The 27,399-nt window shown below is 43.4% G+C and overlaps 2 protein-coding genes across 3 annotated transcripts; one reads left to right on the plus strand and one right to left on the minus strand.

Annotated features, from left to right (window-relative positions):
• Window positions 1–347: 347 nt before the first annotated feature.
• On the minus strand, window positions 348–7,694 carry hgsnat (heparan-alpha-glucosaminide N-acetyltransferase). The gene is made up of 18 exons (XM_027031978.3): window positions 7,501–7,694; window positions 6,900–7,015; window positions 6,675–6,811; window positions 6,372–6,490; window positions 5,853–5,922; window positions 5,605–5,674; window positions 5,274–5,371; window positions 4,833–4,909; window positions 4,689–4,719; window positions 4,401–4,561; window positions 4,207–4,322; window positions 3,994–4,115; window positions 3,440–3,566; window positions 3,171–3,257; window positions 2,907–2,984; window positions 2,338–2,408; window positions 1,949–2,061; window positions 348–1,343 (listed from the first exon to the last, which is right to left on the minus strand). The coding sequence occupies exons 1-18, from the start codon at window positions 7,592–7,594 to the stop codon at window positions 1,162–1,164; spliced, it is 1,869 nt and encodes a 622-aa protein (XP_026887779.2). The 5' UTR covers window positions 7,595–7,694; the 3' UTR covers window positions 348–1,161.
• Window positions 7,695–15,539: 7,845 nt separating this feature from the next.
• On the plus strand, window positions 15,540–21,911 carry LOC113591475 (intelectin-like). Of its 2 annotated transcripts, none has more exons than XM_035530362.2 (8): window positions 15,540–16,314; window positions 16,740–16,808; window positions 17,223–17,285; window positions 17,556–17,803; window positions 19,693–19,851; window positions 20,084–20,204; window positions 20,311–20,414; window positions 20,527–21,911. In XM_035530362.2, the coding sequence occupies exons 1-8, from the start codon at window positions 15,555–15,557 to the stop codon at window positions 20,677–20,679; spliced, it is 1,677 nt and encodes a 558-aa protein (XP_035386255.1). In that variant the 5' UTR covers window positions 15,540–15,554; the 3' UTR covers window positions 20,680–21,911. The 2 variants fall into 2 exon arrangements, with proteins under 2 accessions (XP_035386255.1, XP_035386256.1); XM_035530363.2 differs by having other exon boundaries at window positions 16,743–16,808.
• Window positions 21,912–27,399: the final 5,488 nt, after the last annotated feature.

A 27,399-nucleotide genomic window follows, 5' to 3' on the forward strand; every position in this document is an offset into this window, starting at 1 on the left:
TCTGGTCTTCCAGGAGACTAGCAAGCATTCAGAACTCATCACTTTGTTCCTTTTCTGAAACTACAAAAGTGCACAAATTTTTTACTATGTGTACTAGTAATATCAGACCATGAAATATGACAGCGAAGAGCTCTCAGGAGTTCTAAAGACTAAATGCTGTAGTTATGAAAGAATGCAAAATCTGACTGCATAATGATTGATACTTTGGACTTTTCAGTTTGATCAGTTACACCCAGCTCTGCATTTACTGACAGTCTTGTATTAAAATTTACAATTAACACATGACAATCTGTTCAAAGTATCTGAAGTTGTACAACAAGACTACAGCAGTCTGACAAGTGTAAAAATAAGGTTAGACAGTTTATTTTTTAAATGAAAAACGTTTGCCAATAGCATTTCCTAATGTTCAAAAACTATAAAATATAAAAAAAAAAGTAAATGATGTGCAGTACAATTTCAGAATATAATTAGAATATCAGAAGAATTTACACATTCACAAAAACAAGCACCTGAAATTATTCCAGTTTGGCAACAGTTTTTCCCCAGTTCCACTTAGAACAAATGTTTTATTTGGCAAATTTACATTAACTGATGCAAGAATGAATTATGCAGTAACGTATATAAGAGTAAATATATATTAAATTGGCATAACTGTTCTTCCTTTCATTATTATTTTAGTGTCTTGAAGAGCAGGTTACCCGACTAGTAATGAGGACCCTGCTTTAGAAGTGTTAGTGCACGAATATCTGTAAACACATCCTTTTCTATCTTTTATCTAAGCGGGGTGGGGCGAACTGTCCGTCTAGTGAAACAGGACTTTAAAGCCAGTAACATTCAAGTCTTGCATCTCACGATGAACGACTGTGAAATCCCTCTGCTCCAAGCCTTCAAATCGTCCTCCCTTCAGCTGTCCTGGTAAGCACACCTGAAAGGTGTCCCTCCACAACGTCTCTGCCTGTTCTCACCTCCGCTGTCCGTCTGTCCTCCTGATGCACACCCCGTGCGTGCGTGTGGCCCATCTGGGACACGTGTCCTGAACCCTTCACGCACAGTTTGCGGGTCTTTGAATGAGGAGTTAAAAAAAGGGGGGGAAAGGGAGGAAGAAAGTTGCGTCGTTTCCATGGAGACCCACGGGTCAGTGTGCCGGATCACGAGCAGTCGTCAAATCTTCCAGAAGATTCTTTTCCTGTAAAGGACGTAGGAGATGAGGACCCATATGGACGTGGCCACCAGGTTCTGGATCAGGTGCTCGGCGTGCGACTGGCTGTCTCTCATCTTCCAGCGGAAGGGAAAGTAGCCCTCAAACACCTCATGGCCCACGTACACCAGGATGGAGTTCATCCCTTAGAACACAGAGGTCAAAAACATAAGGTCAGGGAGGTCCATTTGTGCGTTTTGCTATTTGGTTAACTCCATTAAAATGGAAGCAATTCTCTCATCTCCTTCACAAGCTTCTGGACAGCACAGTTAAGGTGTAAAAATAACATTATCTTGACCAGGCCAATCCAAGCCAAATTGTCTTGACCAGGCATTGTAACCCTGACTACACGGTGAAACTTAAATCTGAATTTCTTAATATCATAGCAGTAGTCAAACATATTTAATATACTCTTATGATTTTGTTTCTTTGACTGTTCACATCCACTGTCTGTTCAGATGGTCTTTCTTCGTGGTTCTCACAGTGGTTTGTATAAATTCACAACAGACCCGACGCCTACATGGTCTTGCAGACATGCTGTTGTGTGCGTCTCTGGCTCAGTTTTGGACAGCTTTGTCCACATAACCCAGCCAAAACAAACCTTCGTCTTCGGGGATCCACTTCCCGACACTTCTGACTGGTCTCTTTAAGGACTCTGTGGTTGTGGAGAGGACGGCAGACACTAGGGTACTGCAGAACGGCACCTGCCAGATGTGTGAGGGCGTGTCCAGCTGTGGCAGGTGTGCTCACCTGGGTAGACGAGGGGCGTGCCGCTCCACCATCTCCTCACGTCCACCACGTAGTACGCCACCAGCAGGAGCACGAAGGCAAAGCAGCTCAGCGTGGTCACATACGACAGAGACCTGCACCGGTAACACAGCCTGACCTTAAAACGCTTGTAAAACACACCGACCACAGAACGCTTGTCAAACACAGATAACTTTAGACTCATGAACAAACAAAAAAAAGCATCCTAAATGATTTAAATACTAAATTAATATAAAAGGTCACAATAACTGGGGTGGTTATCAAATTGCGTTATTCCAGTGAACGACGGCTGTGGTCGTTGTAGTAGTGAGACCACCATTTCATTGGTATTTATTCCTGAGTGTGAGTGAGTGTGGCTGGGCATGGCTTACCACAGGTTCTTGTTAATGGGGATGTAGCCGTGGTTTGTGGAGCATTTGGTCAGAATGGCAGAGATGACCCCCTACAGGGAGAAGAACAACACTCACTACAGGGACTAAGACACCACAGCACCGGTGTGATTCTTCCAACCATGACGGCTCACTGTCTACTTCATCTTTAGGCCCAGTGCGGTAGCGAGTGCACATAACGGCCAGCTGGGGGCGCCCTTTCCCTTCCTTATGTTTGTATTTCTTTGATAATGGAATTTCAAATGCCTCATTACAGATTGCGAACGCACACAAGTTACATGACATTTGAAAAATCATTCTGGAAACCTCTGTTTAATCCAGTTACATTTACATTTTCCAATTTGCATTTACATTTAAATGAAGCCAATCACCAAGCATCAAAATCTGGCAGGCGCGAATGTCATTAATGAGGTTCCATTTTCATTCGGAGCCAAAACTTGCGTACCAGACGGGGACATTTACATTCAAATACATAAATCCACCATCGTTTTACATATTTTCATTGGAATTTGATACGTTTCCATGACTACAGTCACTACAATAATACTCACCAGAACAAATCCCCATATGAGGAAACGCATTATTATCCGTCTGTGCTGGTCCCGGTAGTGAAGAAGAATCTTTCCAGCCTAAACACACACCTGACAATTCAGTCATACTGGAACAGTTTCTATGCACTGTGTGTCCTGACCTGTCCAAACTGTGTCACACAAGGGGTGTCTTATGCCTATTGCAGCCTTACACAGTACAGAGACACTCTACAAGAGGAGGAGACTCAGAACAATAATGTTAGTGATCGACTACTCTGGTCTGACCTGGAGGCCCAAGAATGCCATCAGTACAGAGTTAATACTGCCAAGAATTCCCTCTGGATCATAGGGCACTATGGTCTGGTACACCACCTGAGAGAGAGAGAGAGCGAGAGAGAGTTGTAATCTCAGGTCTCTGAAGTGTCTGAACGACACCTGCAGTGTTTCTCTTGTCCTGTGGTTCAAAAGGTCACAGGTTCAACCCCAGAGAACAGCTGCTGCCGTCACTGTAGCTGTAGCTGGTCGCGTGCGTGCGTGCGAGCGAGCGTGCGTGCCCGTGAGGAAGGGGTCTGGTAAATATGACTCTCTCCAAGCAGCCAGCGGTCGATGTAGCCTGCAGCCCCTCCAGTGCAGTTAGGGTGAAGGCCAACGTCCCCGATGCCACCAGGGCCCAAATACCCTCTGAGGACACACACACACACACACACACACACACACACACACACACACACACACACGTATTTGCATGTTTTATTTTATTTTCTCTCATGTACGGGAGGTTTGATAGTAAATTCATGTTTCTGCAGATTCGTGGAGACGAATGTGTGAAATGGAGGCGTTTCCGCGGGAACGTCCCAGTTCTTCTTTCTGTTGGTAAAAAGCTCATTTGAGTGAGAACAGGGATGATTAGTCCACGTCCCTGGACCCCACACCCCTGTCTCCTGTGTGTGTGTGTGTGTGTCAAGTTCTGGTAGGTTCTGGTCCAACTGGTTGCGTTCAAAACATCTGATCTGTGTCCAAGCACAACACACACACACACACACACACACACACACACACTTGCCTTCCTGACCTGAGTTTAACCCTCATTAAGACGTCGCCCCCATACCTCGGGCAACCGGGCACAGGCAGCAAGAAGGTCAGACACAGCCAGAGCGTTTCCATGACGACCACAAGTGCCCACACAGGCCAGCAGAAGAGGATGTCGTGCACGGTGTACCACCAGGTCTCCTACAGGGGCAGATTCACTTCAGAACACACACCACGTCTGCGTGGGCGGGGCTCGGAGTCTGTGTGGCCCCGGGGGGGCTGGCTCACTCACTGTAGGTGTGGAGGCCGGACGGAGGCGGGACACCAAGACGTCCATCACAGCTACGACCAGGTAGGTGAAGGCCAGACGCTGCAGTACGCCAGGGATACGCAAGGAGTCCCAGGACACTGCAGAGAGACACACACACGCACAATTATTTAAATCCATCCATCACTTGAAGTCACATGAGTGTGACAGGGACTCACATTGCCCAGCACAGTAGTTGGGGTTGATGATGAAGACTCCGATGAGGAAGAGCTGAACACTCCTCCAGCAGATCTTCCACAGAAGATGGGAACACCTGGCACCCCGATGAAGAGCGCCACTCACGGAGAGAGAGACGGACGTACCCATGATGAAGACAAACCTGTAGGAGAGACGGACGCACACAAACTGCACTCTCAGATCACAACGCCCCATGTGCTTACGTTAGCGATGATTTTATACACAGACAATAAACATGTTTGTTTGAAGACAGGGTCACATGACCTTACCAGGGGAAGACCAGGTCAGCGACAGTCAGTCCTGCGGAGGAAACGCATCACAGTCACACTCAAAGCTTGCATATGCAGCCCACATGAAACATCTCCAACAAATCAGAGAGGCCAAATCTGACCTGAGAACAGTCTGAGACTCACCGTTCCAGCTTTCGTGTCTGAAGAACCAGTAGCGTCCCCCTCCGTAGTTCACAAACACCATGACAACCAGGGCCAGCCTAGTGGGCACAGCAGCACGGGCACATTCCGAACAATCAGACACCCGCCCCACACATACGCTTCCGACCAATCAGACACACCATCACCCACAGACACTTCCAACGCTACGACCAGACAACCCAGTCTAACGTCACTACTTCACAACCTTCAGAAACATTCTTAACAACATTTACACATGACAAACGCAGAGGGAAAGTTTTACGTGACGCAGTTTGTAACGGGGGTGACGGCGCAGGTCCAGAGCCTGTAACGGGGGGTGATGGCATGCGCTCTGGTGTAGAAACACACACTGACAGACACATCAAGAGTCAGGAAGGTCTGTCTAACTGGTATGAGAGAGAGAGAGAGAGAGAGATCCCTCACCCTCGGAAGGTGTCTAGAGAGTGAAGTCTTCGTCCAGAGCTGGTAGGGATGTTCACCTCAGTCAAGGACTCCTCACTCCGCCCGGGGGTACCGAGTTCCTACCACACACACGACAAAATGCATATATGAGCCAACACTAATGAAGCTGAATAAGCAATATGAAAAATCAAAAATAGGATGTGGGTGTGGTTAAACATGGAAGTATGAAGAAACTTAAAAAGCTGGATATAGCATATAGGATAGAGAGTGTAAGTGCCAAACCCCAAATGAATGAATGAATGAATGAATGATGAAAGTGTGAATGAAATGATGAATACAGAAAGTCTCTCACGGAGTTGATGAGTCTATCAGCCTCCAGGGTGCTCCCAAACCGATGGAGGAAGTTCCTCACAGAGTCCAGCCTGCAGGGAGAGACAAACAACCAAACACACACACACACACACAGTGACTCCTCCAACAACCCACTTTACTATCATTTTTTGTTTATGGGAGTAGAACCCCCACACCTCTCGCTCCAACCCCCTGTTACCCTCCAGAACCCCTGCAACCCCCTCCCTCTCGGGGGGGGGCGGTTCTTACCCCATGACAGTGTTCCAAATGGCAGCCAGCACATAGAAACCAGCAAACGTGATGAAAGCCAGCAGGATGGCTGAAAAAAGACAGAAATGTCTCAGACGTGTGTGTGTGTACGCAGGTGTTTTGCTGCAGAAGCTCAATTTTGATGTTATATAATGATGTTGTTTAGCATAATACGATGCATGTGACGAAAGGTAAAAACTAACCCTAGATAAACAGTTACCTTTTTTAATATAGAATTTCTCTCATTATATAAGCACTTTGCTCACACAGTTGATGAAGGATCTGTTTCTCTGTCTGAAACGTTCTGTTTCTGTGGAAACTGTACTTTACTACAAATGTTGACTATCTCTACATCTCTCACAGTACAGTACAGTTACTCACCTAGCGAGATTATATATATAGTGACACAGACATACACATACACAGAACTTTGACAACATCGCGTCATTTGTGCAAGCTGATGAAGGCAACTGCCCTTTAATGAGGATGCCGCCGTTTCCAGCACACAGCCAGACTCACGCAGGTAGCTGTTCACCGGCTCCGTCTCCGTGATCATGGTGCAGTTGGCCTGGGCGGGGTCATTCAGACTCTTCACCCACAGAGAATAGTTCCCGTGTTCCCCAAAGTGGAAATGCACTCTGCCGTAGGGTGTAAGGAAGAAGGGGCAAACATGGGTTAGTCTCCAGCGCTTCGTGCTGTCGGCTGGAGAACGAAGTTACAGGGAACCTGCAGCAGCACGCCACGATACACAAACGGGTGCACACACACGCACACACACACACACACACACACACACACACACACACACGCCGTGCCGGATACCTGCAGAGCTCGGAGTTCCCTGGGGTGCTGTTTAGCTGCAGGGTAAGCGCGTGCTGGGTGCCCACGGTGAAGCTCGCCGTGGTCGGTACGCCTGGCCCCGGGGCGGCGGGCACGAGTCCCACGGGCTGCGGCAAACACTGGGGTAGAAAGAGCACGCACGCTAGCCACGAGAAAAGCGTAGCAGCGATAACCATGGCAACAGAGAGAGGCGTGCGGGGCGGCCACCTGATAGCAGCGGTCGGAGAGCGCCGACAGCAACAGGTCCGTGTCCACTTCGTTCATCACGGAAACGGCCGCCTCGTCCATCTTCAGCGCGGGAGCCCTGCGCCGGGCTCGGGAGGCTGAGGGGCAAAATCACGTCTTTAAGACCCGTTTGAACGTAAAGAAGGCTCGCGCCAACGCACCTTTCCGGTGGATGGATTGACGTCAAACATCAGCGCGCTGGCTGGTTCGCTCGGTTACAGAACGGATTATCTTTCAGGGTTTGTTTTGACAAGAATACCGTAAATATCAAAACCCTTTTTTTTTCGGCATAGGGAGACTCAGTTTACGTCATCCGGCCACCCGTCACGTTCTCCTGGAGTGTGGGGCACGTGACGCCACCGCACTCGCCCCTTCCTCGGCGTTCTTCCAGAAGCGCGTAGGAAAAGCTGCACAAACCGTTAGCACGCTAAATAACCACACCGCGTTTCAATATTGAGATCAACATCAATGACGCTTCACTAGCTAGAAAGTGTGTGTGTGTGTGTGTGTAATCTTTGCTAGAGGGTGGGGCACCGTGATTCACAGCTCTCTCACTCACACACAGCCAACGTTAGTTACTTACACGGGCCATCTGCGGTGAGAGGTGCTACGCAGACGCCCAGTAGTACCACCAGCACGGCCGGAAGAATCGAGCGGTGCTGTGTTGGAGAGGCCATGTCCTCAGCTACCTGCACCTTCTCCCGGTTTTCCTCCGTAGATTCCAGTGTTTTCCCTTTCTCGTGACAGGCGCGTCCGACTCCTCCCTCAGTAGTGGAAGCGACGAGGGACAATCGGCACAGCGCCTGACAACACCCCGAAGACTACTGCGGTTCTGCAGCACTGATATACTGATGTTTTAGACGGCAGCATAAAACTGTTTAATCAAATGTTTATGACTATGCAAACTTTTGCTGTCTGCTTTAAAATGTTAAGATGACCCTGAATATCGCTGTGAGGAAAAGGATCACGTTTATCTAGTGTAGTGTCCGAAAATAACGAACACCACGCGAGTGGCCAAGAAAGAACCGAACGAGAGTTCAAACAGATTTATTCGAAATTAAATGACAGCAGTGCTAATTTACGGGATTGGATGTGTGTGTCATAGACAGGCATGGCAGGTAGTAAGCTTTGTTACTGTGTGTGTGTTTGTATCATAGATAGTAATGTAGGCTACTAACTGCCATGCCTGTGTGTGTGCACGTGTGTCATAGACAGTAATGTAGGCTATTACCTGCCATGCCTGTGTGTGTGTGTGTGTGTGTGTGTGTGTTTGTGTGTCATAGACAGTAATGTAGGCTACTACCTGCCATGCCTGTGTGTGTGTTTGTGTGTGTGTGTGTTTGTGTGTCATAGACAGTAATGTAGGCTACTACCTGCCATGCCTGTGTGTGTGTGTGTGTGTGTGTGTGTGTGTGTGTGTGTTTGTGTGTCATAGACAGTAATGTAGGCTACTACCTGCCATGCCTGTGTGTGTGTGTGTGTGTTTGTGTGTCATAGACAGTAATGTAGGCTACTACCTGCCACGCCTGTGTGTGTGTGTGTGTGTGTGTGTGTGTGTGTGTGTGTGTGTTTGTGTGTCATAGACAGTAATGTAGGCTACTACCTGCCATGCCTGTGTGTGTGTGTGTGTGTGTGTGTGTGTTTGTGTGTCATAGACAGTAATGTAGGCTACTACCTGCCATGCCTGTGTGTGTGTGTGTTTGTGTGTCATAGACAGTAATGTAGCCTACTACCTGCCATGCCTGTGTGTGTGTGTGTGTGTGTGTTTGTGTGTCATAGACAGTAATGTAGGCTACTACCTGCCATGCCTGTGTGTGTGTGTGTGTGTGTGTGTGTGTGTGTGTGTATGTGTGTGTGTGTGTGTTTGTGTATCATAGACAGTAATGTAGGCTACTACCTGCCATGCCTGTGTGTGTGTGTGTGTTTGTGTGTCATAGACAGTAATGTAGGCTACTACCTGCCATGCCTGTGTGTGTGTGTGTGTGTGTGTGTGTTTGTGTATCATAGACAGTAATGTAGGCTACTACCTGCCATGCCTGTGTGTGTGTGTGTGTGTGTGTGTGTGTGTGTGTGTGTGTGTGTTTGTGTGTCATAGACAGTAATGTAGGCTACTACCTGCCATGCCTGTGTGTGTGTGTGTGTGTGTGTGTGTGTGTGTGTGTGTGTGTGTGTGTGTGTGTGTGTGTGTGTGTGGTTGTGTGTCATAGACAGTAATGTAGGCTACTACCTGCCATGCCTGTATGTGTGTGTGTGTTTGTGTGTCATAGACAGTAATGTAGGCTACTACCTGCCATGCCTGTGTGTGTGTGTGTGTGTGTGTGTGTGTGTGTGTGTTTGTGTGTCATAGACAGTAATGTAGGCTACTACCTGCCATGCCTGTGTGTGTGTGTGTGTGTGTGTGTGTGTGTGTGTGTGTTTGTGTGTCATAGACAGTAATGTAGGCTACTACCTGCCATGCCTGTGTGTGTGTGTGTGTGTTTGTGTGTCATAGACAGTAATGTAGGCTACTACCTGCCATGCCTGTGTGTTTTAATGGTCAGTACAAGAAGGGCAGTCGATCCTGGGGGTTAGTTGAGAGTTTCTGTGTTTGTCATGTTTTAGGAAATAATGCTGCTTTTTCTTGCACGCTTTAGATGTTACTGAAACGGACACTACAAGGAAGTCCCTTCTGCTCCTTTTCTGTTAGTTTAGATGCTTTGACTGAAAGTGACTGGCAAAAAAATCCAGAAAATGAAATCTCTGTGACACGATGTGATGAGAAGCAGGAACGTGTACACTTGATGTGCAGCACATTAGATATCTTGAATCTCTCTCTCTCTCTCTCTCTCTCTCTCTCTAACTATTTTTAGCCAAAACATTTTGTGGACAATTAAACATTTTTTTAAAAATTCACAAGATGTCTCAGTGTATCTTTGGACAAAGACAGCCAGGGATGATGTGCTCACTGATCAGGACACCAGGCCGGGTAGCAGGACACAACCCCAAGATACTAGGTCAGGTAGCAGGACACCAGGCGGGGGAACAGGACACACCCCCAGGACACCAGGCCGGGGAGCAGGACACACCCCCAGGACACCAGGCCGGGGAGCAGGACACACCCCCAGGACACCAGGCGGGGGAGCAGGACACACCCCCAGGACACCAGGCGGGGGAGCAGGACACACCCCCAGAGCAGGAGAAACAGTGACGCATTCTACTGATGCTTTCATAACCCTCAAACGTGATAACAATTCAAAGGACACTTTTGCACCACGGTTAGATTCCACCCCAATATTAACGCGCCTTCGCTGGCTTCCATCAGGGAATATCCCTGACACTGCCTTAAGAGCTGTTAATATCAGCACAAGTGAAAGATATTGGATGACCCCCTAAAGGCGGCAAGAACTGAGTGAACGTTCCTCGACGTGTGGAGAGCAGAACATGCCCAGGAGGCTTTGCAGTCTGATGCAAACCAGTGAAAATGTTCTGCAAGCATGTGGCATAGAGTAGATGAAGTCTGGATAGAGTCTCTGTTTTTCATGGCCATACGTGGAAAGATTGATCCGGAAATGTGTCTGGACTACACCTAAAACCCTGCAGTGTTACACGAAGGCAGGGGTTATTTTTAATGAGCTGGAAACATGAGAGGGAGAATTTGTGAAATTTGGCCCAGAAGTGCTCTGTTTTTATTCTGATTGTATTTTTCTCCTAAAGGATCTGTTGTGACATTTTCTTGTTTCAGTTGTTTTTTTTTTTACCTTTACTGGGTGATAGACTTACATGCCACACACCGAACACGTGCCAAACACATGCCAAACATGCCACACACACACTGAACTGTTAGCCCAGGTAATGTGATATAATTTTTATACATTTAAATTTAGCTCAAAACAAAAATCTTTAGTTAGCAATGTCTTGCAAATTTTGTGACAAGACACTGCAATGTGCCATTTTAATTATTTTAATTAATTAGTCTCATTTTCCAGGTTTTTAAAAAAAACTCTTGCTGTGGAGTTGATATGAAGCCCCAAACACTAAAAGCAATTTAGTGTACACAGTCAGCTCATTGTTTGCACCCTGTAATGTGATTCACTGTCAATTGTTTAGAAGCCCTGTTTATCCTCAGAAAGATACAACTAAAGTTTTTGTGTGAGAGAATGTGTTTGGACATCACGTCTGTCAAGTTATCCTGGAACCTGAAGCACTTTGCAGATCTTCAGATGTATATCTGTATGCGTGTATGCATGTGTGTGTATATACGTATGTGTGTATGTGTATGTATGTGTGTGTAATGGTGTGTATGCATGTGTAATGGTCTGTGTGTATGTATGTATGTATGTGTGTGTAATGGTGTGTATGTATGTGTAATGGTCTGTGTGTATGTATGTATGTATGTATGTGTGTATGTGTATATATGTATGTATGTGTGTGTAATGGTGTGTATGTATGTGTAATGGTCTGTGTGTATGTATGTATGTATGTATGTGTGTAATGGTGTGTATGTATGTGTAATGGTCTGTGTGTATGTATGTATGTATGTATGTATGTGTGTAATGGTGTGTATGCATGCATGTATGTGTGTGTGTATGTATGTATGTATTTATTTATTTATGATTGTATGTATGTATGTATGTATAATGGTGTGTATGTATGTATGTATGTATAATGGTGTGTATGTATGTATAATGGTGTGTATGTATGTATGTATGTATAATGGTGTGTATGTATGTATGTATGTATGTATAATGGTGTGTATGTATGTATGTATGTATGTATTTATTTATTTATGATTGTATGTATGTATGTATGTATGTATGTGTGTATAATGGGTGTATGTATGTATGTATGTATGTATAATAGTGCGTATGTATATATGTACATATGTAGGTGTAAATGGTGAGTGCGCATGGTCGGAGTAGTCAAGAGGCGGGGCAAGAGTAGCCAGAACTTTAGGGAGTAAACTTTTTTATAACAGAAATAATATTTACTTCAGAATCCCTTGTGTACAGCTCTCCCAGGTATCCAAGTGTAAAAAAAAGAGTAATTGTGTGGGTTACTCCACTTCTAACCTGACCTGTCTCTGCAGAATCCATGTCTGGTCCTCAGTCAGACTGATCCTCTGAGTTAAAGACCACTATGGTCTTACTGCTCACCTCTGGAGCATTCCACGCACCGTGCAGGTTCGCCAACTTGCAGAATCGATTTATTGCTTCCCCTCACCCCAAAAAATATAAAAAAAACGTCATAATTATACGTTTAAAGGGTATTCTAACGTAGGTGTCAGTAACGTATGTGTACACCGCAGTATACGAAGCACTTAGCATTAATCACATAACAGTTTTTCCCATTTTGGTTTCATTTTTCGGTGTTTTGTGTCCACGTCGATGGTCTCGCACACTCCTTTGTCGTGGGGGATGGTTCCACTACACAGGCACATGTTCTTGCTTTGGACCCCCTTCTCTGTCAACCATTGTCATGTTATGTCATGTCGTGTTATGTCATGTCCCGGGACATTATGAGGTAAGTATATATTTTTTTCTTTGTTTGTCTCACTGTCTGTAAGTTAGGGTGAGGTGCAGGTGATGGCGAATTGATTAGGGTTGTCATCACAGTTTGTATGTATGTGTGTATGTATGTATATGTATATGTGTATGTATTATATGTATGTGTGTGTGTGTGTGTGTGTGTGTGTAATATAATATATATAAATAAATTACACACACACACACACACACACGCTACCTAGCCAAAAAAAAGGTCACCACCTGGATTTAACTAAGCAAACAGGTAAGAGCCTCCCATTGGATAATTACTGCATGGGTGATTATGTTTCAGCTGGTAACAAGTTATTTAACCTTAACTGATGCAGTGAGTAGCTTCTCATTTGTTAAACAACCATGTTTAAAGACATATCCTGTGGTCGTGGAAAAGATGTTAATCTGTTTCGGAAGGGTCAAATTATTGGCATGCATCAAGCAGAGAAAACATCTAAGGAGATTGCTGAAACTACTAAAATCAGGTTAAGAACTGTCCAACGCATTATTAAAAAGTGGAAGGACAGTGGGGAAACATCATCCTCGAGGAAGGAATGTGGTGGGGGAAAAAATCTTTAATGATCGTGATCCACGATCACTTAAACGTGTGGTGAAATCAAATTGTAGAAAAACAACAGTAGAACTCAGGGATATGTTTAATAGTGAAAGTAAGAGCATTTCCACACGCACAATGTGAAGGGAACTCAAGGGATTGGGACTAAACAGCTGTGTAGCTTTAAGAAAACGACTTGTCAGTGAGGTTAACCGGCAAAAACGAATCCAATTTGCTAGGGAGCATAAAGATTGGACTCTGGAGCAATAGAAGAAGGTCATGTGGTCTGATGAGTCTAGATTTACCCTGTTCCAGAGTCATGGGCGCATCAGGGTAAGAAGAGATTGCTGAAGTGAAGCACCCATCATGCCTAGTGCCTACTGTACAAGCATGTGGGAGCAGTGCTATGATCTGGGGTTGCTGCAGTTAGTCAGGTCTAGGTTCAGCAACATTATGTGCCCAAAGAATGAGGTCAGCTGACTACCTGAATATACTGAACGACCAGGTTATTCCATCAATGGATTTTTTCTTCCCTGATGGCACGAGCATATTCCAAGATCACAATGCCAGGATTCATTGGGCTCAAATTGTGAAACAGTGGTTCACGGAGCATGAGACATGCATCACACATGGATTGTCCAGACCTGATCCCCTTTGAGAATCTTTGGGATGTACTGGAGAAGACTTTGCACAGTGGTCTAAATCTCAGATCATCAGTACAAGATCTTTGGGGAAAAATGCAATTCTGGACAGAAATAAATGTTGTGACATTGCAGAAGCTTGTGGAGATGATGCCACAGTGAATGTGTGCCATAATCAAAGCTAAATGCAGTCCAATGAAATATTAGAGTGTGTGACCAGCCAGGCAGTGTATGTGTGCACACGTATGTATATGTATTATATATGTATGTGTGTGTTACTAATTAGGGTGATCTAGGATAAAGGAAACAGCACTGAATAAACCAAACACACAGAACACAAAGCAGGAGGGGGTTAATCCCTGGGCATGTAAGGAAGGAGAAGTTGGGAATATGGGAGACAACACCTTATTGATAAGGTAAGAATAGCACCTTATTGATAAGGTACATATTTACAGCATTTAGCTGACACTTTTATCCAAAGCAACTTACAATTATGACTGAGTACAATTTGAGCAATTGAGGGTTAAGGGTTTTGCTCAGCAGTGGCAACTTGGCAGTGGTGGAGCTTGAACCAGCAACCTTCTGATTCAGCTGCGCCTCACCCACATCCCCACCAACATGCTGCTTCTCCCACATGGAATAAGGTGCATTTCATAGTCAGTAGTACATTGGCAGTTTTGGGTCAATTTAGGCACATGAACTGCTACTGCTTAAAAGATAAAGAGACACAGATGACCAAATCCAGTTCAAAAGTCTTAAGTTATGATCAAAATATAAACCGATATGGGTGATCAATTCCATTAGTGCTTGAACATCAACTGATAAAGATGATGAATTCCAGATCTGAATTTGTGGTGAGATGAATCTGAAATGTGTGAATTTCTGTTTTATGAAATGGTGGAAGCAAAAACTAGAACAGAACAGAAAGTTGATGACTTGCCAAACCAGCAACCCAAGGGATGCGCCAATAACAAAGACCGCTGACCAACAAACCGCTGAGCACTGCTGCAAACTGCAGAATCATCAGCCCAGACAACCAAATACATGTGAGTCTGTTCTTGAAGAAGATCTCACTTTTTATCAAACATTAACTGGTGAACCCCCATTTTTCTCCAACAGAGACAAATGTATGTAACCAATGAGGCACTATTTACTGCATTACAGTTTATTAAGGAACTCTGTTTACACCAGCAGGATGGACTGGACACACAAATCAATGACATGCCTGAACTGATTATTGTACGTGGTGACCTTTCATTTGCTATTACTATTACTCCAGGGGAAAATCAGTAAGGAAAGACACACTCGCACATGCGAAGAGTTCAGAGTTCAGGGAGTTCAGATTTAAAGAGTTCAGAGTTCAGGGAGTTCAGATTTAAAGAGTTCAAAGAGTTTGGAGTTTAAAAAAAGGGAAAAGATCTGCATTGACAATTGGGAAAAGGAAGCAAAAACTCAATCGGAACAGAAAGTTGCTAAGTTTTGGAAAAAACAACCAATGTGCCGTGGTACCCTGCACGCTGCTGTTTATTTTTGTTTATTTTGATATATTTATTTTTTTGTTGGACCCCTTAAGCAGATATTAAAATGATTTAGAATCTCACATTTCAGATTAAACATTGCCTCATCATTTCAGTGTCTGCATAATTTCTAAATTTCACAGTCCTTTCTTCAAAAAGCCTGCTACATGTAAATGGTCTATGTCTCTGATACCCAGGTGACCCGTGTGTGTCCCTGCGGCACTGAGGGAAAGGGGAACCAGGCAACCATGCTAACGAAGACCACAAATACAAGGTATTATTTTCCTTAGTTTTGCATTCATTCTTCTGTGATTTGTGAATTGTTTCTTTTTATGTATAAGGGCTTTTTTTTCATCGCTGTGACCTTAAGGGTTTTGATGCTGACAACCTTTGTGCAAAGGTACAGGTTCAGGATGTCATTCAGCACATGGTTCTGGGGGGACGGTTTTTGTTCCTACACGCTGACTGGAACAAACCCCTTCATCACACGGTTCTGGGGGGACGGTTTTTGTTCCTACACGCTGACTGGAACAAACCCCTTCATCACACGGTTCTGGGGGGACGGTTTTTGTTCCTACACGCTGACTGGAACAAACCCCTTCATCACACGGTTCTGGGGGGACGGTTTTTGTTCCTACACGCTGACTGGAACAAACCCCTTCATCACACGGTTCTGGGGGGACGGTTTTTGTTCCTACACGCTGACTGGAACAAACCCCTTCATCACACGGTTCTGGGGGGACGGTTTTTGTTCCTACACGCTGACTGGAACAAACCCCTTCATCACACGGTTCTGGGGGGACGGTTTTTGTTCCTACACGCTGACTGGAACAAACCCCTTCATCACACGGTTCTGGGGGGACGGTTTTTGTTCCTACACGCTGACTGGAACAAACCCCTTCATCACACGGTTCTGGGGGGACGGTTTTTGTTCCTACACGCTGACTGGAACAAACCCCTTCATCACACGGTTCTGGGGGGACGGTTTTTGTTCCTACACGCTGACTGGAACAAACCCCTTCATCACACGGTTCTGGGGGGACGGTTTTTGTTCCTACACGCTGACTGGAACAAACTTCTTCAATCTCAGCTCACATTGTTTTTCGTACATGAAGAACCTGGGACTGACACCAGGAACAACTGAACACGCTGACTTGTGTGAACATACAGTGGGTGAGTGTGTTTCTTTGGCTGTTGTTTTTTCTTCTTTTTTTAACTATATCTTTGGACAGTTTATTCTACATGCTTTAAGTGTCTTAGAGATTTTTTTGTTCCGTTTTGTTCTGTTTGTTTCTTCCCTTTTTTTAATCAGATCCCCGACCACAAATCTTCCCATTTTGCTTTTGACCTTAGATCTGTCAGAAATTAAGAAAACAACAATAGTATAAAAACCCATATGTTTACCAGTTCAAGTTTTCTCTTACACTTTTATCCAACTTGAGCAATCAAGGGTTAAGGGTTTTGTTCAGGGGCCCAACAACGTCAACTTGGCAGGGGTGGGGCTTGAACCAGCAAATGACAAGTCAAGTACCTTAACCACTGAGCTCTTTATAAAGTAACTTACTATTCTCTAACTTTAACCGTGACGTCTTTTCCAGCAGAGATGACGCTCTGGATTGTTTTATTTGTAATATGTACTTCTTTAGAGCTCTCTAACTCTGCTAGAGGTAAGAAAGTGCTCTCTTTCTTCTCTTCCTAAGATGCTTGTTGGAGTAATACATACCTGAACTATGTTACTGAAAAAATGCTAAGTACTGGTATTCATAATGCTTTCCAAAATTGATCTATATCAACATTTTTATAATAACATAAGTGTGTAGTCCTTAAGCTCAGACAAAATGACCTCTAAGGAAGTCTGGGTAACAACAATACTTGCAATGTGACAATAATAAATAATAGCAAGCAATTAAATTAATATTGTAAATTATTAACGTTTCATGCTTTAGGGCAGTGATGTGATTTTTGAAATTACTGACTTAAATAATTGTCAAATGTTGAGTGTTGACCTAAATAGTTGTTCCTTGCATTATACACACACACAAACACACAAACTACAATGACAAAACCATTTCTGGATGCAGTCATGGAGTATTACAGCCCGAGGAACTGTAAAGAGCTCATGGACAAATATAAAACTAATGAAGGTAGGTGTCTGATTACTGAGGATATTTGCCGACATCTGATCACTTTAACCCATTCCATCCAAAAAATTGTGAAGTAAACTGATTCTAGTTGTTTAATCCATACTTAAAGAATAAACAAAGAAACCAGTAGACCATAATATGTTCACTACTTAACGTGTGATATTCACATGCGTGATCAATTCATATTAAGAGTATAAGGAATGTACATTCTATATCAAGAGCAATTTAATATAGTTTTAATCAAAGATCGATCACCCGTTCTGTCTGCAGATGGACTGTACCATTTGACCACAGAGAGAGGGGTGGTGTACCAGACATACTGTGATATGACCACTGATGGAGGGGGCTGGACACTGGTGGCCAGTGTGCATGAGAACAACATGTATGGCAAATGCACAGTAGGGGACCGCTGGTCTAGCCAGCAAGGGAGTAACCCCAACCTCCCTGACGGAGATGGAACATGGGCCAACACAGTGACGTTTGGGACGGCTGAAGCTGCTACCAGTGACGACTATAAGGTACAGTAAAATGCAGAACTTACATCCGTCTACTTTGTGTGTCAGGTAGTGGCTCAGAGAGGTAAACCAGCTGTTGTGTTGGCTTTTATAGTGCTACGCAAATCTGGAGTGGCCAAAGGAGAGGACACTGTGAGCCAAGCAGGTAGTAATCAGAGAGACTAATGACAGAATACAAAGGAAAGGCTTAGAACCGCAGACGCAATGCACACGAGACTTCACAAAGACTGTTATGTAAAGTGTGACACCAGGCCATGCCTAAAGAATCTTATAGTGCTTTTCCCCAGTTAGGACCAATGTTTTGGTGCATACTAAATGACTTTTAAAAGCTTCCTAACATTTAAAACAACCTGAAGTAAAAAAAGGACAACATGCACCCAATTTGGGAGTAAGGAGACTGGGAACCCCTAATGTTCTTAGTTATCGTCAAAGGCACATAAAAGACATGCATAAAGTGTAAAGTGATGACTTCGAGAGAAGTGAAAAATTAAGGAAAACGTGATCTTGGTGCATAACCCATTCCAGGCCCTTTAAATTCCACTCAAAGAAGTTGGTCAGTTGCCAGTCTGTTAAGAGTTTTCATAAATCACATTTTATAAGACCATATATTAAACTCTAAAATGGACTGGCATTGGACAAGTGCTATACGTGATATCACAAGTCAGTCGTTAAATTACAGTAATTGAGTTAAAAATGAATGCTTGATTCCAATGCAGCATGAATAACAGTTGACCAACAGACATGAGTCAAAGATTACGCCTTGGTTTACGTAAGTAATTAGCCACAAAAAGTTCCATAAAATCATTAGTCTTCCAGTTTGTCATTTCTAACAGTCCATCATAAGTGTGTCTAGTGGTGAGCAGCTTCTTGATATCAAGGTACAGCGGTGTATTGTTGGCACAGCAATGAAACAAAACGTGACATTTTCCGATGATTCTGCCTAAAGGTCCCTGGTACATGGAGAATAGAATGGGGTCTGAAGACTGAACTAAACATAGTGGTCGAGGAGAAATTGTCCCATTACCTATAAAGAGAGTTCAATCTCTAAGATAAGACATTAATAAATCAAGAGATATTGTATTGAATGCAGCACAATACTCCATTAGGTCAGTAACAATAATTATGATCCATGGTGTCCAGAGAAGTATTAACAATAACTTCATCAAGGACCGTAACCGAGAGCCGTGGGTGGATCCACATCTTCAGGAACAGTAGGATGACCCCAGGCCCAGGTACACCTGTCTTTAAAGATCTGGGTCTGAGAAAAAAAGCTTCTCTTATTGTTTTGGTTGCAATAGTGTAATGAGTACCACCTCTGCTGTGGGGGACTGGGGTTCAAACCCCATCTTGGTAAGTGCTCTATGCTAGATTAATAAAAGTCCTTTGGCAAGACTCCTAACACTACACTCACCTCTATCTCTAACATGACCGAAAACTATAAGTTTTTCTGGATAAGAGTATCTGCAGACTGGAAACAGTCACTAAATTTCAATGCTGACCAGCTGTATTAATCAATCAGGAAGCTTGTCTTTAAGGAAGTGGCTTATCATGCGTGACAATTATTTTACAAACACCACACAGAAAGGTAGGCAAAGTGCTAAGCATACATGTCTTTAGAGGGAAGGGCTTTGGAAAACTGGCGTAAAATAGTTAAAGGCTACCATACACAGCTGAGTCTAGAATCAGAGCCAGAGAGTCCAATGTTGATATTTAATGTTCACATTTGTCTGGGAAATCCAAGGAAATGTTAGAGAAAGTGTTAAGTCTAGGAGCAGAAGCAGGGTTAAGCACAGAATTAAATAGAATTTTAATTGGCAAACCTTGGTCTGAGGTGCTTAGTCAGTCTGTCCTGTTCAATCTGCCCAACAGTCTGTCACTCTTCCCTCTCACAGAATCCTGGGTATTATGACATCACAGCAGAAGATGTGTCTGTGTGGCACGTTCCTAATAATGTTCTGCTACAAAACTGGTCCATTGATGCCTTCTTGTGTTACCACACTGACAACCACTTCCTCACCAATCATGGAGGAAACCTCTTCTACTTATTCAAGGTCACACATCACATTTTTTTGCATGCACTTTACTTCTAAATGTGACTGCATATATTTATATCTTTTAGCAAACCACCCAAAAGATTCCTTAATGAACCCCTATGTACCCAAAGAGAGATTCATATCAATACCACAGTTTGAAAATGTTTTATGAGAAATCTCATCAATGGCTCATATATAAAAGAAAGCTGTCATAACTTTTTTCAATAGTTCTTATTTATTTTCCCTTTAGAAGTTCCCAGTAAGGTCTAGAGCAGGGACTTGTCGTATCAATAACGGACCTTCTATCCCAGTGGTGTACGATACTGGAGATGCAGCGTCTACCAGGAACCTTTATGGTCCTAGTACAAGGGGTTTGTCACTGTCAATTAACTGCTAGGAGATTTTCACCACAGAATTTTCTTAATAGACTGGTTACTCGATGAAATTCGATTAATATTTTTATTTGAACTTTTTCAGGAGAATTTGAGCCTGGTTTCATCACTTTCAGAGCCTGTAACCAGGAGATGGCAGCTATGGCAATCTGCTCTGGAGTCAAAGCAACTGGCTGTAACACTGAACATGTGAGTAACATTCAGGAACATTTACTAGAGAGTTTTTCCATTTGAACCTAGAGTTTGTTAATACTTGAATGCAACACCTCTGCATTAGAATATCTGCTGGTTTCTTTCTCAGTACTGTATTGGTGGAGGGGGCTTTTTCCCAGAAGGAGCGCCCAGACAGTGTGGAGATTTCACTGCATTTGACTGGGATGGCTACGGGACAAACACAGGCTGGAGTGCCTCCAGAAAGATCACAGAAGCTGCAGTGCTTCTTTTCTACCGCTGAGAGCCGACTCACCCCAACCCCACCTACACCTCCATCTACTTAACCCAACTCACCTACACCTTCCATTTCACTCTCCATCATCTACTTAACCCAACCCCAGCTACAACCTCCATCTACTTAACCCAACTCACCTACACCATTTCACTCTCCATCATCTACTTAACCCAACCCCAGCTACAACCTCCATCTACTTAACCCAACTCACCTACACCTTCCATTTCACGCTCCATCATCTACTTAACCCAACCCCACCTACAACCTCCATCTACTTAACCCAACTCACCTACACCTTCCATTTCACTCTCCATCATCTACTTAACCCAACCCCACCTACAACCTCCATCTACTTAACCCAACTCACCTACACCTTCCATTTCACTCTCCATCATCTACTTAACCCAACCCCACCTACACCTCCATCAACTTAACCCAACTCACCTACACCTTCCATTTCACTCTCCATCATCTACTTAACCCAACCCCACCTACAACCTCCATCTACTTAACCCAACTCACCTACACCTTCCATTTCACTCTCCATCATCTACTTAACCCAACCCCACCTACAACCTCCATCTACTTAACCCAACTCACCTACACCTTCCATTTCACTCTCCATCATCTACTTAACCCAACCCCACCTACACCTCCATCTACTTAACCCAACTCACCTACACCTTCCATTTCACTCTCCATCATCTACTTAACCCAACCCCACCTACACCTCCATCTACTTAACCCAACTCACCTACACCTTCCATTTCTCTCTCCATCATCTACTTAACCCAACCCCACCTACACCTCCATCTACTTAACCCAACTCACCTACACCTTCCATTTCTCTCTCCATCATCTACTTAACCCAACCCCACCTACAACCTCCATCTACTTAACCCAACTCACCTACACCTTCCATTTCACTCTCCATCATCTACTTAACCCAACCCCACCTACACCTCCATCAACTTAACCCAACTCACCTACACCTTCCATTTCTCTCTCCATCATCTACTTAACCCAACCCCACCTACAACCTCCATCTACTTATCCCAACTCACCTACACCTTCCATTTCACTCTCCATCATCTACTTAACCCAACCCCACCTACAACTTCCGCTACTAAGTTATTACCTCCTCAGCACAAGCATAATACACTGTGGAAGACTACTTGAACTATGAAAATTAGGACAAAAATAACATTTATGCAATAAATGAGTTGTTTTAATTCCCTCTTTCTTTTTTTAAATTTACTATATCACTGTATTATATTAATTGATGTCTTGTAAACTAATTCGAGGAAAATGCCTGACTCAATCAAAGCCTAAGCGTTCATTAAGATCTGAGCATGAACAGAGACAGAGTCACATGCAGTATGGTGAATGCAGTTTAACAGAGAACACAGGTAGTCCACAGTTGTAATCCAAAGAACATAAGAAAAGTTCATAAATCCAGAAAATCAGTCAACGAGGCAACCAAAACAGACAGGGAACAGGCAAAGAGGGTAATCCAAAGGAATTATGGGGACAGGATCTTGGGTCCTGTCACCACTCACAGACCATTATTGAGCAGCTCAAACTAGAGCAGGTTACTGAATATGTGGAAACCATTTTTTAAAAAAGTTTTAATTAAACTGCATTAAAATGTGAATATGTGGGAAATATGACTCAGAATTCTTGCCAAGTAGATTGGATTATATATGTAAAATATAAACAAAAAATGGAATTACAGATTAGAAGTGACTGACAAAAAAAGTGAAAAGGCATAAAGGAAGAACAGTTTGAAGAGTAAAACTGATCATTAATGTGTAAATGTCTAAAGATGAAGTGTGTCATGGAATTATACGCAATTATATTAAACAAAAATGAGAATGAGAAGGAACAATGACCACTGCATAACATCCAATTTTCCTGATTCCATCTTAATCAAATTTGTGGAAATTTCAGATTAAATGCACCTAGTCATTAAAATGGGAAGAATCAGGAAAATTTGATGCTTTACAAGTGCAGATTATGCAGGAGGGCTGGAATAGACATGATTATGAGACAAAGGAGGAGGGAGAACTCAGGAGATGTCTGGGCTGGAGTTCTGGGAGAAACCAATGGACCCTCCTGGATATAGAGACATCTACACCTTCTACTTCCCTCTCCATCATCTACGTAACCCAACACCACCTACACCTCCATTTACTTAACTCCCAGGCTCAACTCACCTGTCAATCTGCCAGAACTGAAACAAATCTTAGAGTATTTGTGAGTTAGGGAAAATAGAGAAGGAGAGAGGGAGAGCGGGAGAGAGAGAGGGAGAGCGAGAGAGAGAGAGAGCGAGAGAGAGAGAGAGAGAGAGAGAGAGAGAGAGAGAGAGAGAGAGAGAGAGAGAGAGAGAGAGAGAGAGAGAGAGAGAGAGTTTTACTGGTAATTGCAACTTTTTTGGCTCGAGAACCACAATTGGTGAATTGATCCCTGACTGTACTAGACCCATCTGATAGATAAACTGTCCACTAAATTAGAATTGTGGAAATAATAATGGATCACCTATTTGGAAATGTCATTATTGGGAAAAGGAGTCTCCTCTGTTGTTCAAGTTCAAGTTCGGTTTATTCGTCACATACATAGTCATACACAGTATAACTGGCAGTGAAATGGTGGAGAGTGCTCTGTCCAAACTGAGGAAAAGAAACAGGGGTGCAAAGAGAAAAATGTATATATGCAAGATAAATATATATACTCTATGTATGTTTGGGAGTATTCCTCAATCATTTTCCAGGGTGACGTGTGATATCCATGAGTAAACTCGATGGTACTTTAAAAATACAACTTCAATACTTTGACATCTGAGGAATATCACTTGTGAGCCAGTTGTCACTATAACACCTAATCCCATTCCAGGTGGTATTTTTAATAGTCACTTAATGCAAATCATATTAAAATATTGATCAGCACACAACAGGCATTAATGAGAAAACAGGTTTCAAATTCTCTAACATTGAAAATCTCTCTAACTGTAAGGGTTGGCACCAGGCCAAGGCCCCCTCCAGACACCAGAGGGAGGCCTCGAGTCAACCACGCCACTAATCAGGCTTGATGCCCAACAGCTGGGCTAGACCTTATATAAGCCCAGTGACCCTGTCGTTGTTAAAGTTTTGAGCCGAGTTCCTAGCTCTCGAGACTCGAGACTTCCCTTAGCCATTAAAGTTCCTCCTTGTTTTCTGGTTTTGTTTGGGAAGTTTTAAGTTTGGTTTTCCCCAGTGCATCAGGGTTGCCGTTCTTCACGTGGCGTCCTTTGTTCTCCCTTTTTTCCAGGCTCAGCGTGGTGGTTAGTTTTTCCTTGTTTCACCTGTTCCAAGATGGAACTGTTCTGCACACGGGCCCGCCATCATTGGCGTGTGGTTGCTCAGCCTTTAGGCTGTGTCGTCACCTAGCCAACCTTACACTAACACAGTCTACATTTTGCTCTTTAAATAATGTGAACCCCAGGGGTGGGCAATATGACCTAAAATTGCTATCACAGTATTTCCCACTATCAAGACAATAATGATAAAATATTACAATAATAAATAAATAAATAGAATCATTGCTATTATTTAAAAAAATATTTTATATAAACTTCAAAAGTAATAACGTCTTGCATCATCAAGCCAAAATGTGAGTAAATTGCATTTAATGAAGCGAATGGTTCTTTACACTGGAGGTAGATCTGTGGAAGTATTAAACAAAAATAAACACAAGTTATTTAAAGCTCTCTGAACATTTATTTTGATTGTGTCTAAATGCTTTTTTTCCCCCAGAATGGCCTTAATTAAAGGTTTATTATTCACCGTACTGTAACTGGAATAATGCCATCAACACAAAAGATAAAACAGATTTCAGGATCACATGAGTCAATCACCCACATTCATCTTGTAAACACCTGTCTGGTCCAGGTTCCTATAAACTCCTGTCTCGTCCAGGTCTTCTAGACAGGCCCACAGCAATTCCAGTGCTTTTAAGAGAAAACACAAACAGGATCCTTGTTGTCAAGGAAGGTGGGCAATGGTAGCTCAATGTTCAAGGTATTGGACTAACGATCAGAAGGTTGCCAGTTCAAGTCTTGCCACTGTTGGGCCCCTGAGCAAAACCCTTAGTTCTCCATTAAGTTGTGTTCAGTCCTAATTGTAAGATGCTCTGGATAAAAGTGTCAGTCATGATAATGCCTTAAATGTTTCTTGTTTGGTGGGCAGAGAGATACACAGGCAAGATCCGAACACCACACATTCCATGAATGTTTTATATATCATACACCATGTAGGTAACAAACCTGATGCACCATATATACTCACACATGGTACATGTGCACTATTCACAATCAACTTTAGTGCAAAACTTTATCTGGCAACCAGCCCCTTATTTTACCACACTTGTCTAAAGCTCCTTTTCTTTTGGATTGTGTATCAAGTATTAAGTAAAGAATTTACTTTCCTTCCCCATTTTCAGGATGTCTGAATTACGGTTAAAAGCAGTAACATCAAATTCGATTGATACATTTCCGAGAGAAAAGGGAGACTGCCACCAGGAATTGCACAAGATGGTCCTCCACCGGGGTCTCGGAGCAGTGGCACAGGGCCCAGTGCTCTGTTATTTCTGGAAGGCAGGCCGTGAACTACTCAAGCACCACTTGGGTCTCCAACAATGGCCGCACAGTCAGTTGAGAGTGAAGGACCACCGTCGGCAATAGTCCTGGAGAAACTGTGCAAAGACCAGGGGCCAATCATGCTACTTGAGTATCAAGGTTCGGACATGCCGTCAGTGTTGCCAAGGAGACTAGCTGACCCACTGCCAGGAAGCTTTCTTAGGGTCTCATCTTCCACCTGTGAGATGGGCTTCTCCCACAACAGGGGAAGTAGGAGTGCCACTCCGGGAACTTCAGAAATTCTTCTGGGCGGAGGTGCGTCGAGTTATCCCTTGTGCGGGTGTGTGGAAAATGTAATTGAATTAAAGCTTTAAAACTGAGTTTTGCTTCCAAGCTGCACTAACGCTGCACTAACGCTCACCAGGGTGTTGCATACTGCATGACAAAGTCTGGAATAAGTTCCCAATGGTCTGTGACATTGAAAAAGAAGGGAAAGTTCTGCACAGATCATTTTGAAGTGCTATTATTTCTTGCTGTGATATTCTCTTGTTAGTTAAAATAACGAAAGACGGGTTTTTGTTTTACTGTCTAAATATTTATTCTATTTGTAATCAATTTGTTGTTATTTTGAATATTTGAATAATGCTTGCACATTCGTGACCATATTTGTTATATTTACAAAAGGCTACTTGTGTTATTTATGTTGTGTTATGTTGCGTACAATTAGACTGTACAATATTGCAACTTTGCGTTTCAAATGAAAAAAAAGCTTTTAGTAACGCACTCCACTGCTGCGGTCTCTTCATTGGCTCCCTATAGCTGCACGCATCAGATTTAAAACCTTGATGCTTGCCTACAAAGCCAAAAATGTACCAGCCCCTTCATAAATGAGGTCAATGGTCAAAGTCCGATCCATACCTCGAGTACTTCGAACCTCAAGTAAGGCTTGGCTTGAAATACCTTCAGGTCTCATGGACGTCAAGCATGGAGACTATTTTCTGTCCTGGCTCCAAGATGGTGGAATGAACTCCCACTTGCTGTCCGGACATCAGCGTCCCTTGCAGTCTTCAAACGCAGACTGAAGACCTGCTTGCTGGTGACATTTGGAAATTAACCCGACTACTTTGCGGAAGTATGGAAATGAATAAAGCCCAAGGTTTCAAGTAAAAATGTTTAACTAAAAATAATGTGCTATGCGAGAATTCGACACGCTGGGAAGTCGGAAAACATGTAGATAAAGTTAGTCTTGTATCAAGATGTCCATATTTATGACAATATATGCAGTTATTTGGGGGGCGTGTCTTAGTAAGTGGATAAATTCATAGTGAACCTTTGTGTAGGCCTATCTAGCACTACACGTTTTCTGATCTAGTCCTGGATTATGCATTATCTTATACAAACCCAACCCACAACACATCCCTCTCCAACACCTGCAGACTGCTTATAGCCTGTCCTCAGTTCTGGGGCTCGCCCGACGCCGGCTGATGCCTGCAGGATAAATACCCATGCGGTTGGTTGTCCAGACCACCGTAACATCAGTCCGTAAAACGAATGACGATCTCCCGCCAAATCCGAGTTGGCAGCTTTGACTTTTGAGCTAATCTAAGATTTACAGGCCGACTAGTGTATGATTAATTTTTGTTTGAACGGTTCAAATGTTTTATTGCGCTTTATTGTTTTATTCCACTATCGTCCTGCAGCTGTCTTTGAAGAATAGACTGCCCTGCTCTCCCTAATTATTCTAGTTTCGTTTGAATTATTTTTTGAGCTAGTTTTTTTTTTTTCGTACAAAGTAGGACAGAACCAGCCAGTTGCAACACAAGGAACAGGGTGTTGTTCTTTACTTTGACCACTAGATGTCAGAATTGCAGTAGGAACAGCGACTATCAGCTGACAAAACTCCAACCAGGGACCACGTGGGCCTCACCAGCGCGTTGTACTGAGAACAGGCATTGATGGGATTTAATAGGAACTGTCGAGGAATCTTAAGAGTTTCTGTTTCAAAAAACGTCAGGTGCTTCAAATCTTTTAGCTTCATAATAAAGAAAAAAAAAATCTTTGCAAAGCAGTTCATTAATGGAACGTGCGTTTTTACACACATAAAAACATCAAAG

Source organism: Electrophorus electricus, chromosome 5 (genome assembly GCF_041902795.1).
Source record: "Electrophorus electricus isolate QZ-2024a chromosome 5, ASM4190279v1, whole genome shotgun sequence".
Taxonomy (NCBI): domain Eukaryota; kingdom Metazoa; phylum Chordata; class Actinopteri; order Gymnotiformes; family Gymnotidae; genus Electrophorus; species Electrophorus electricus.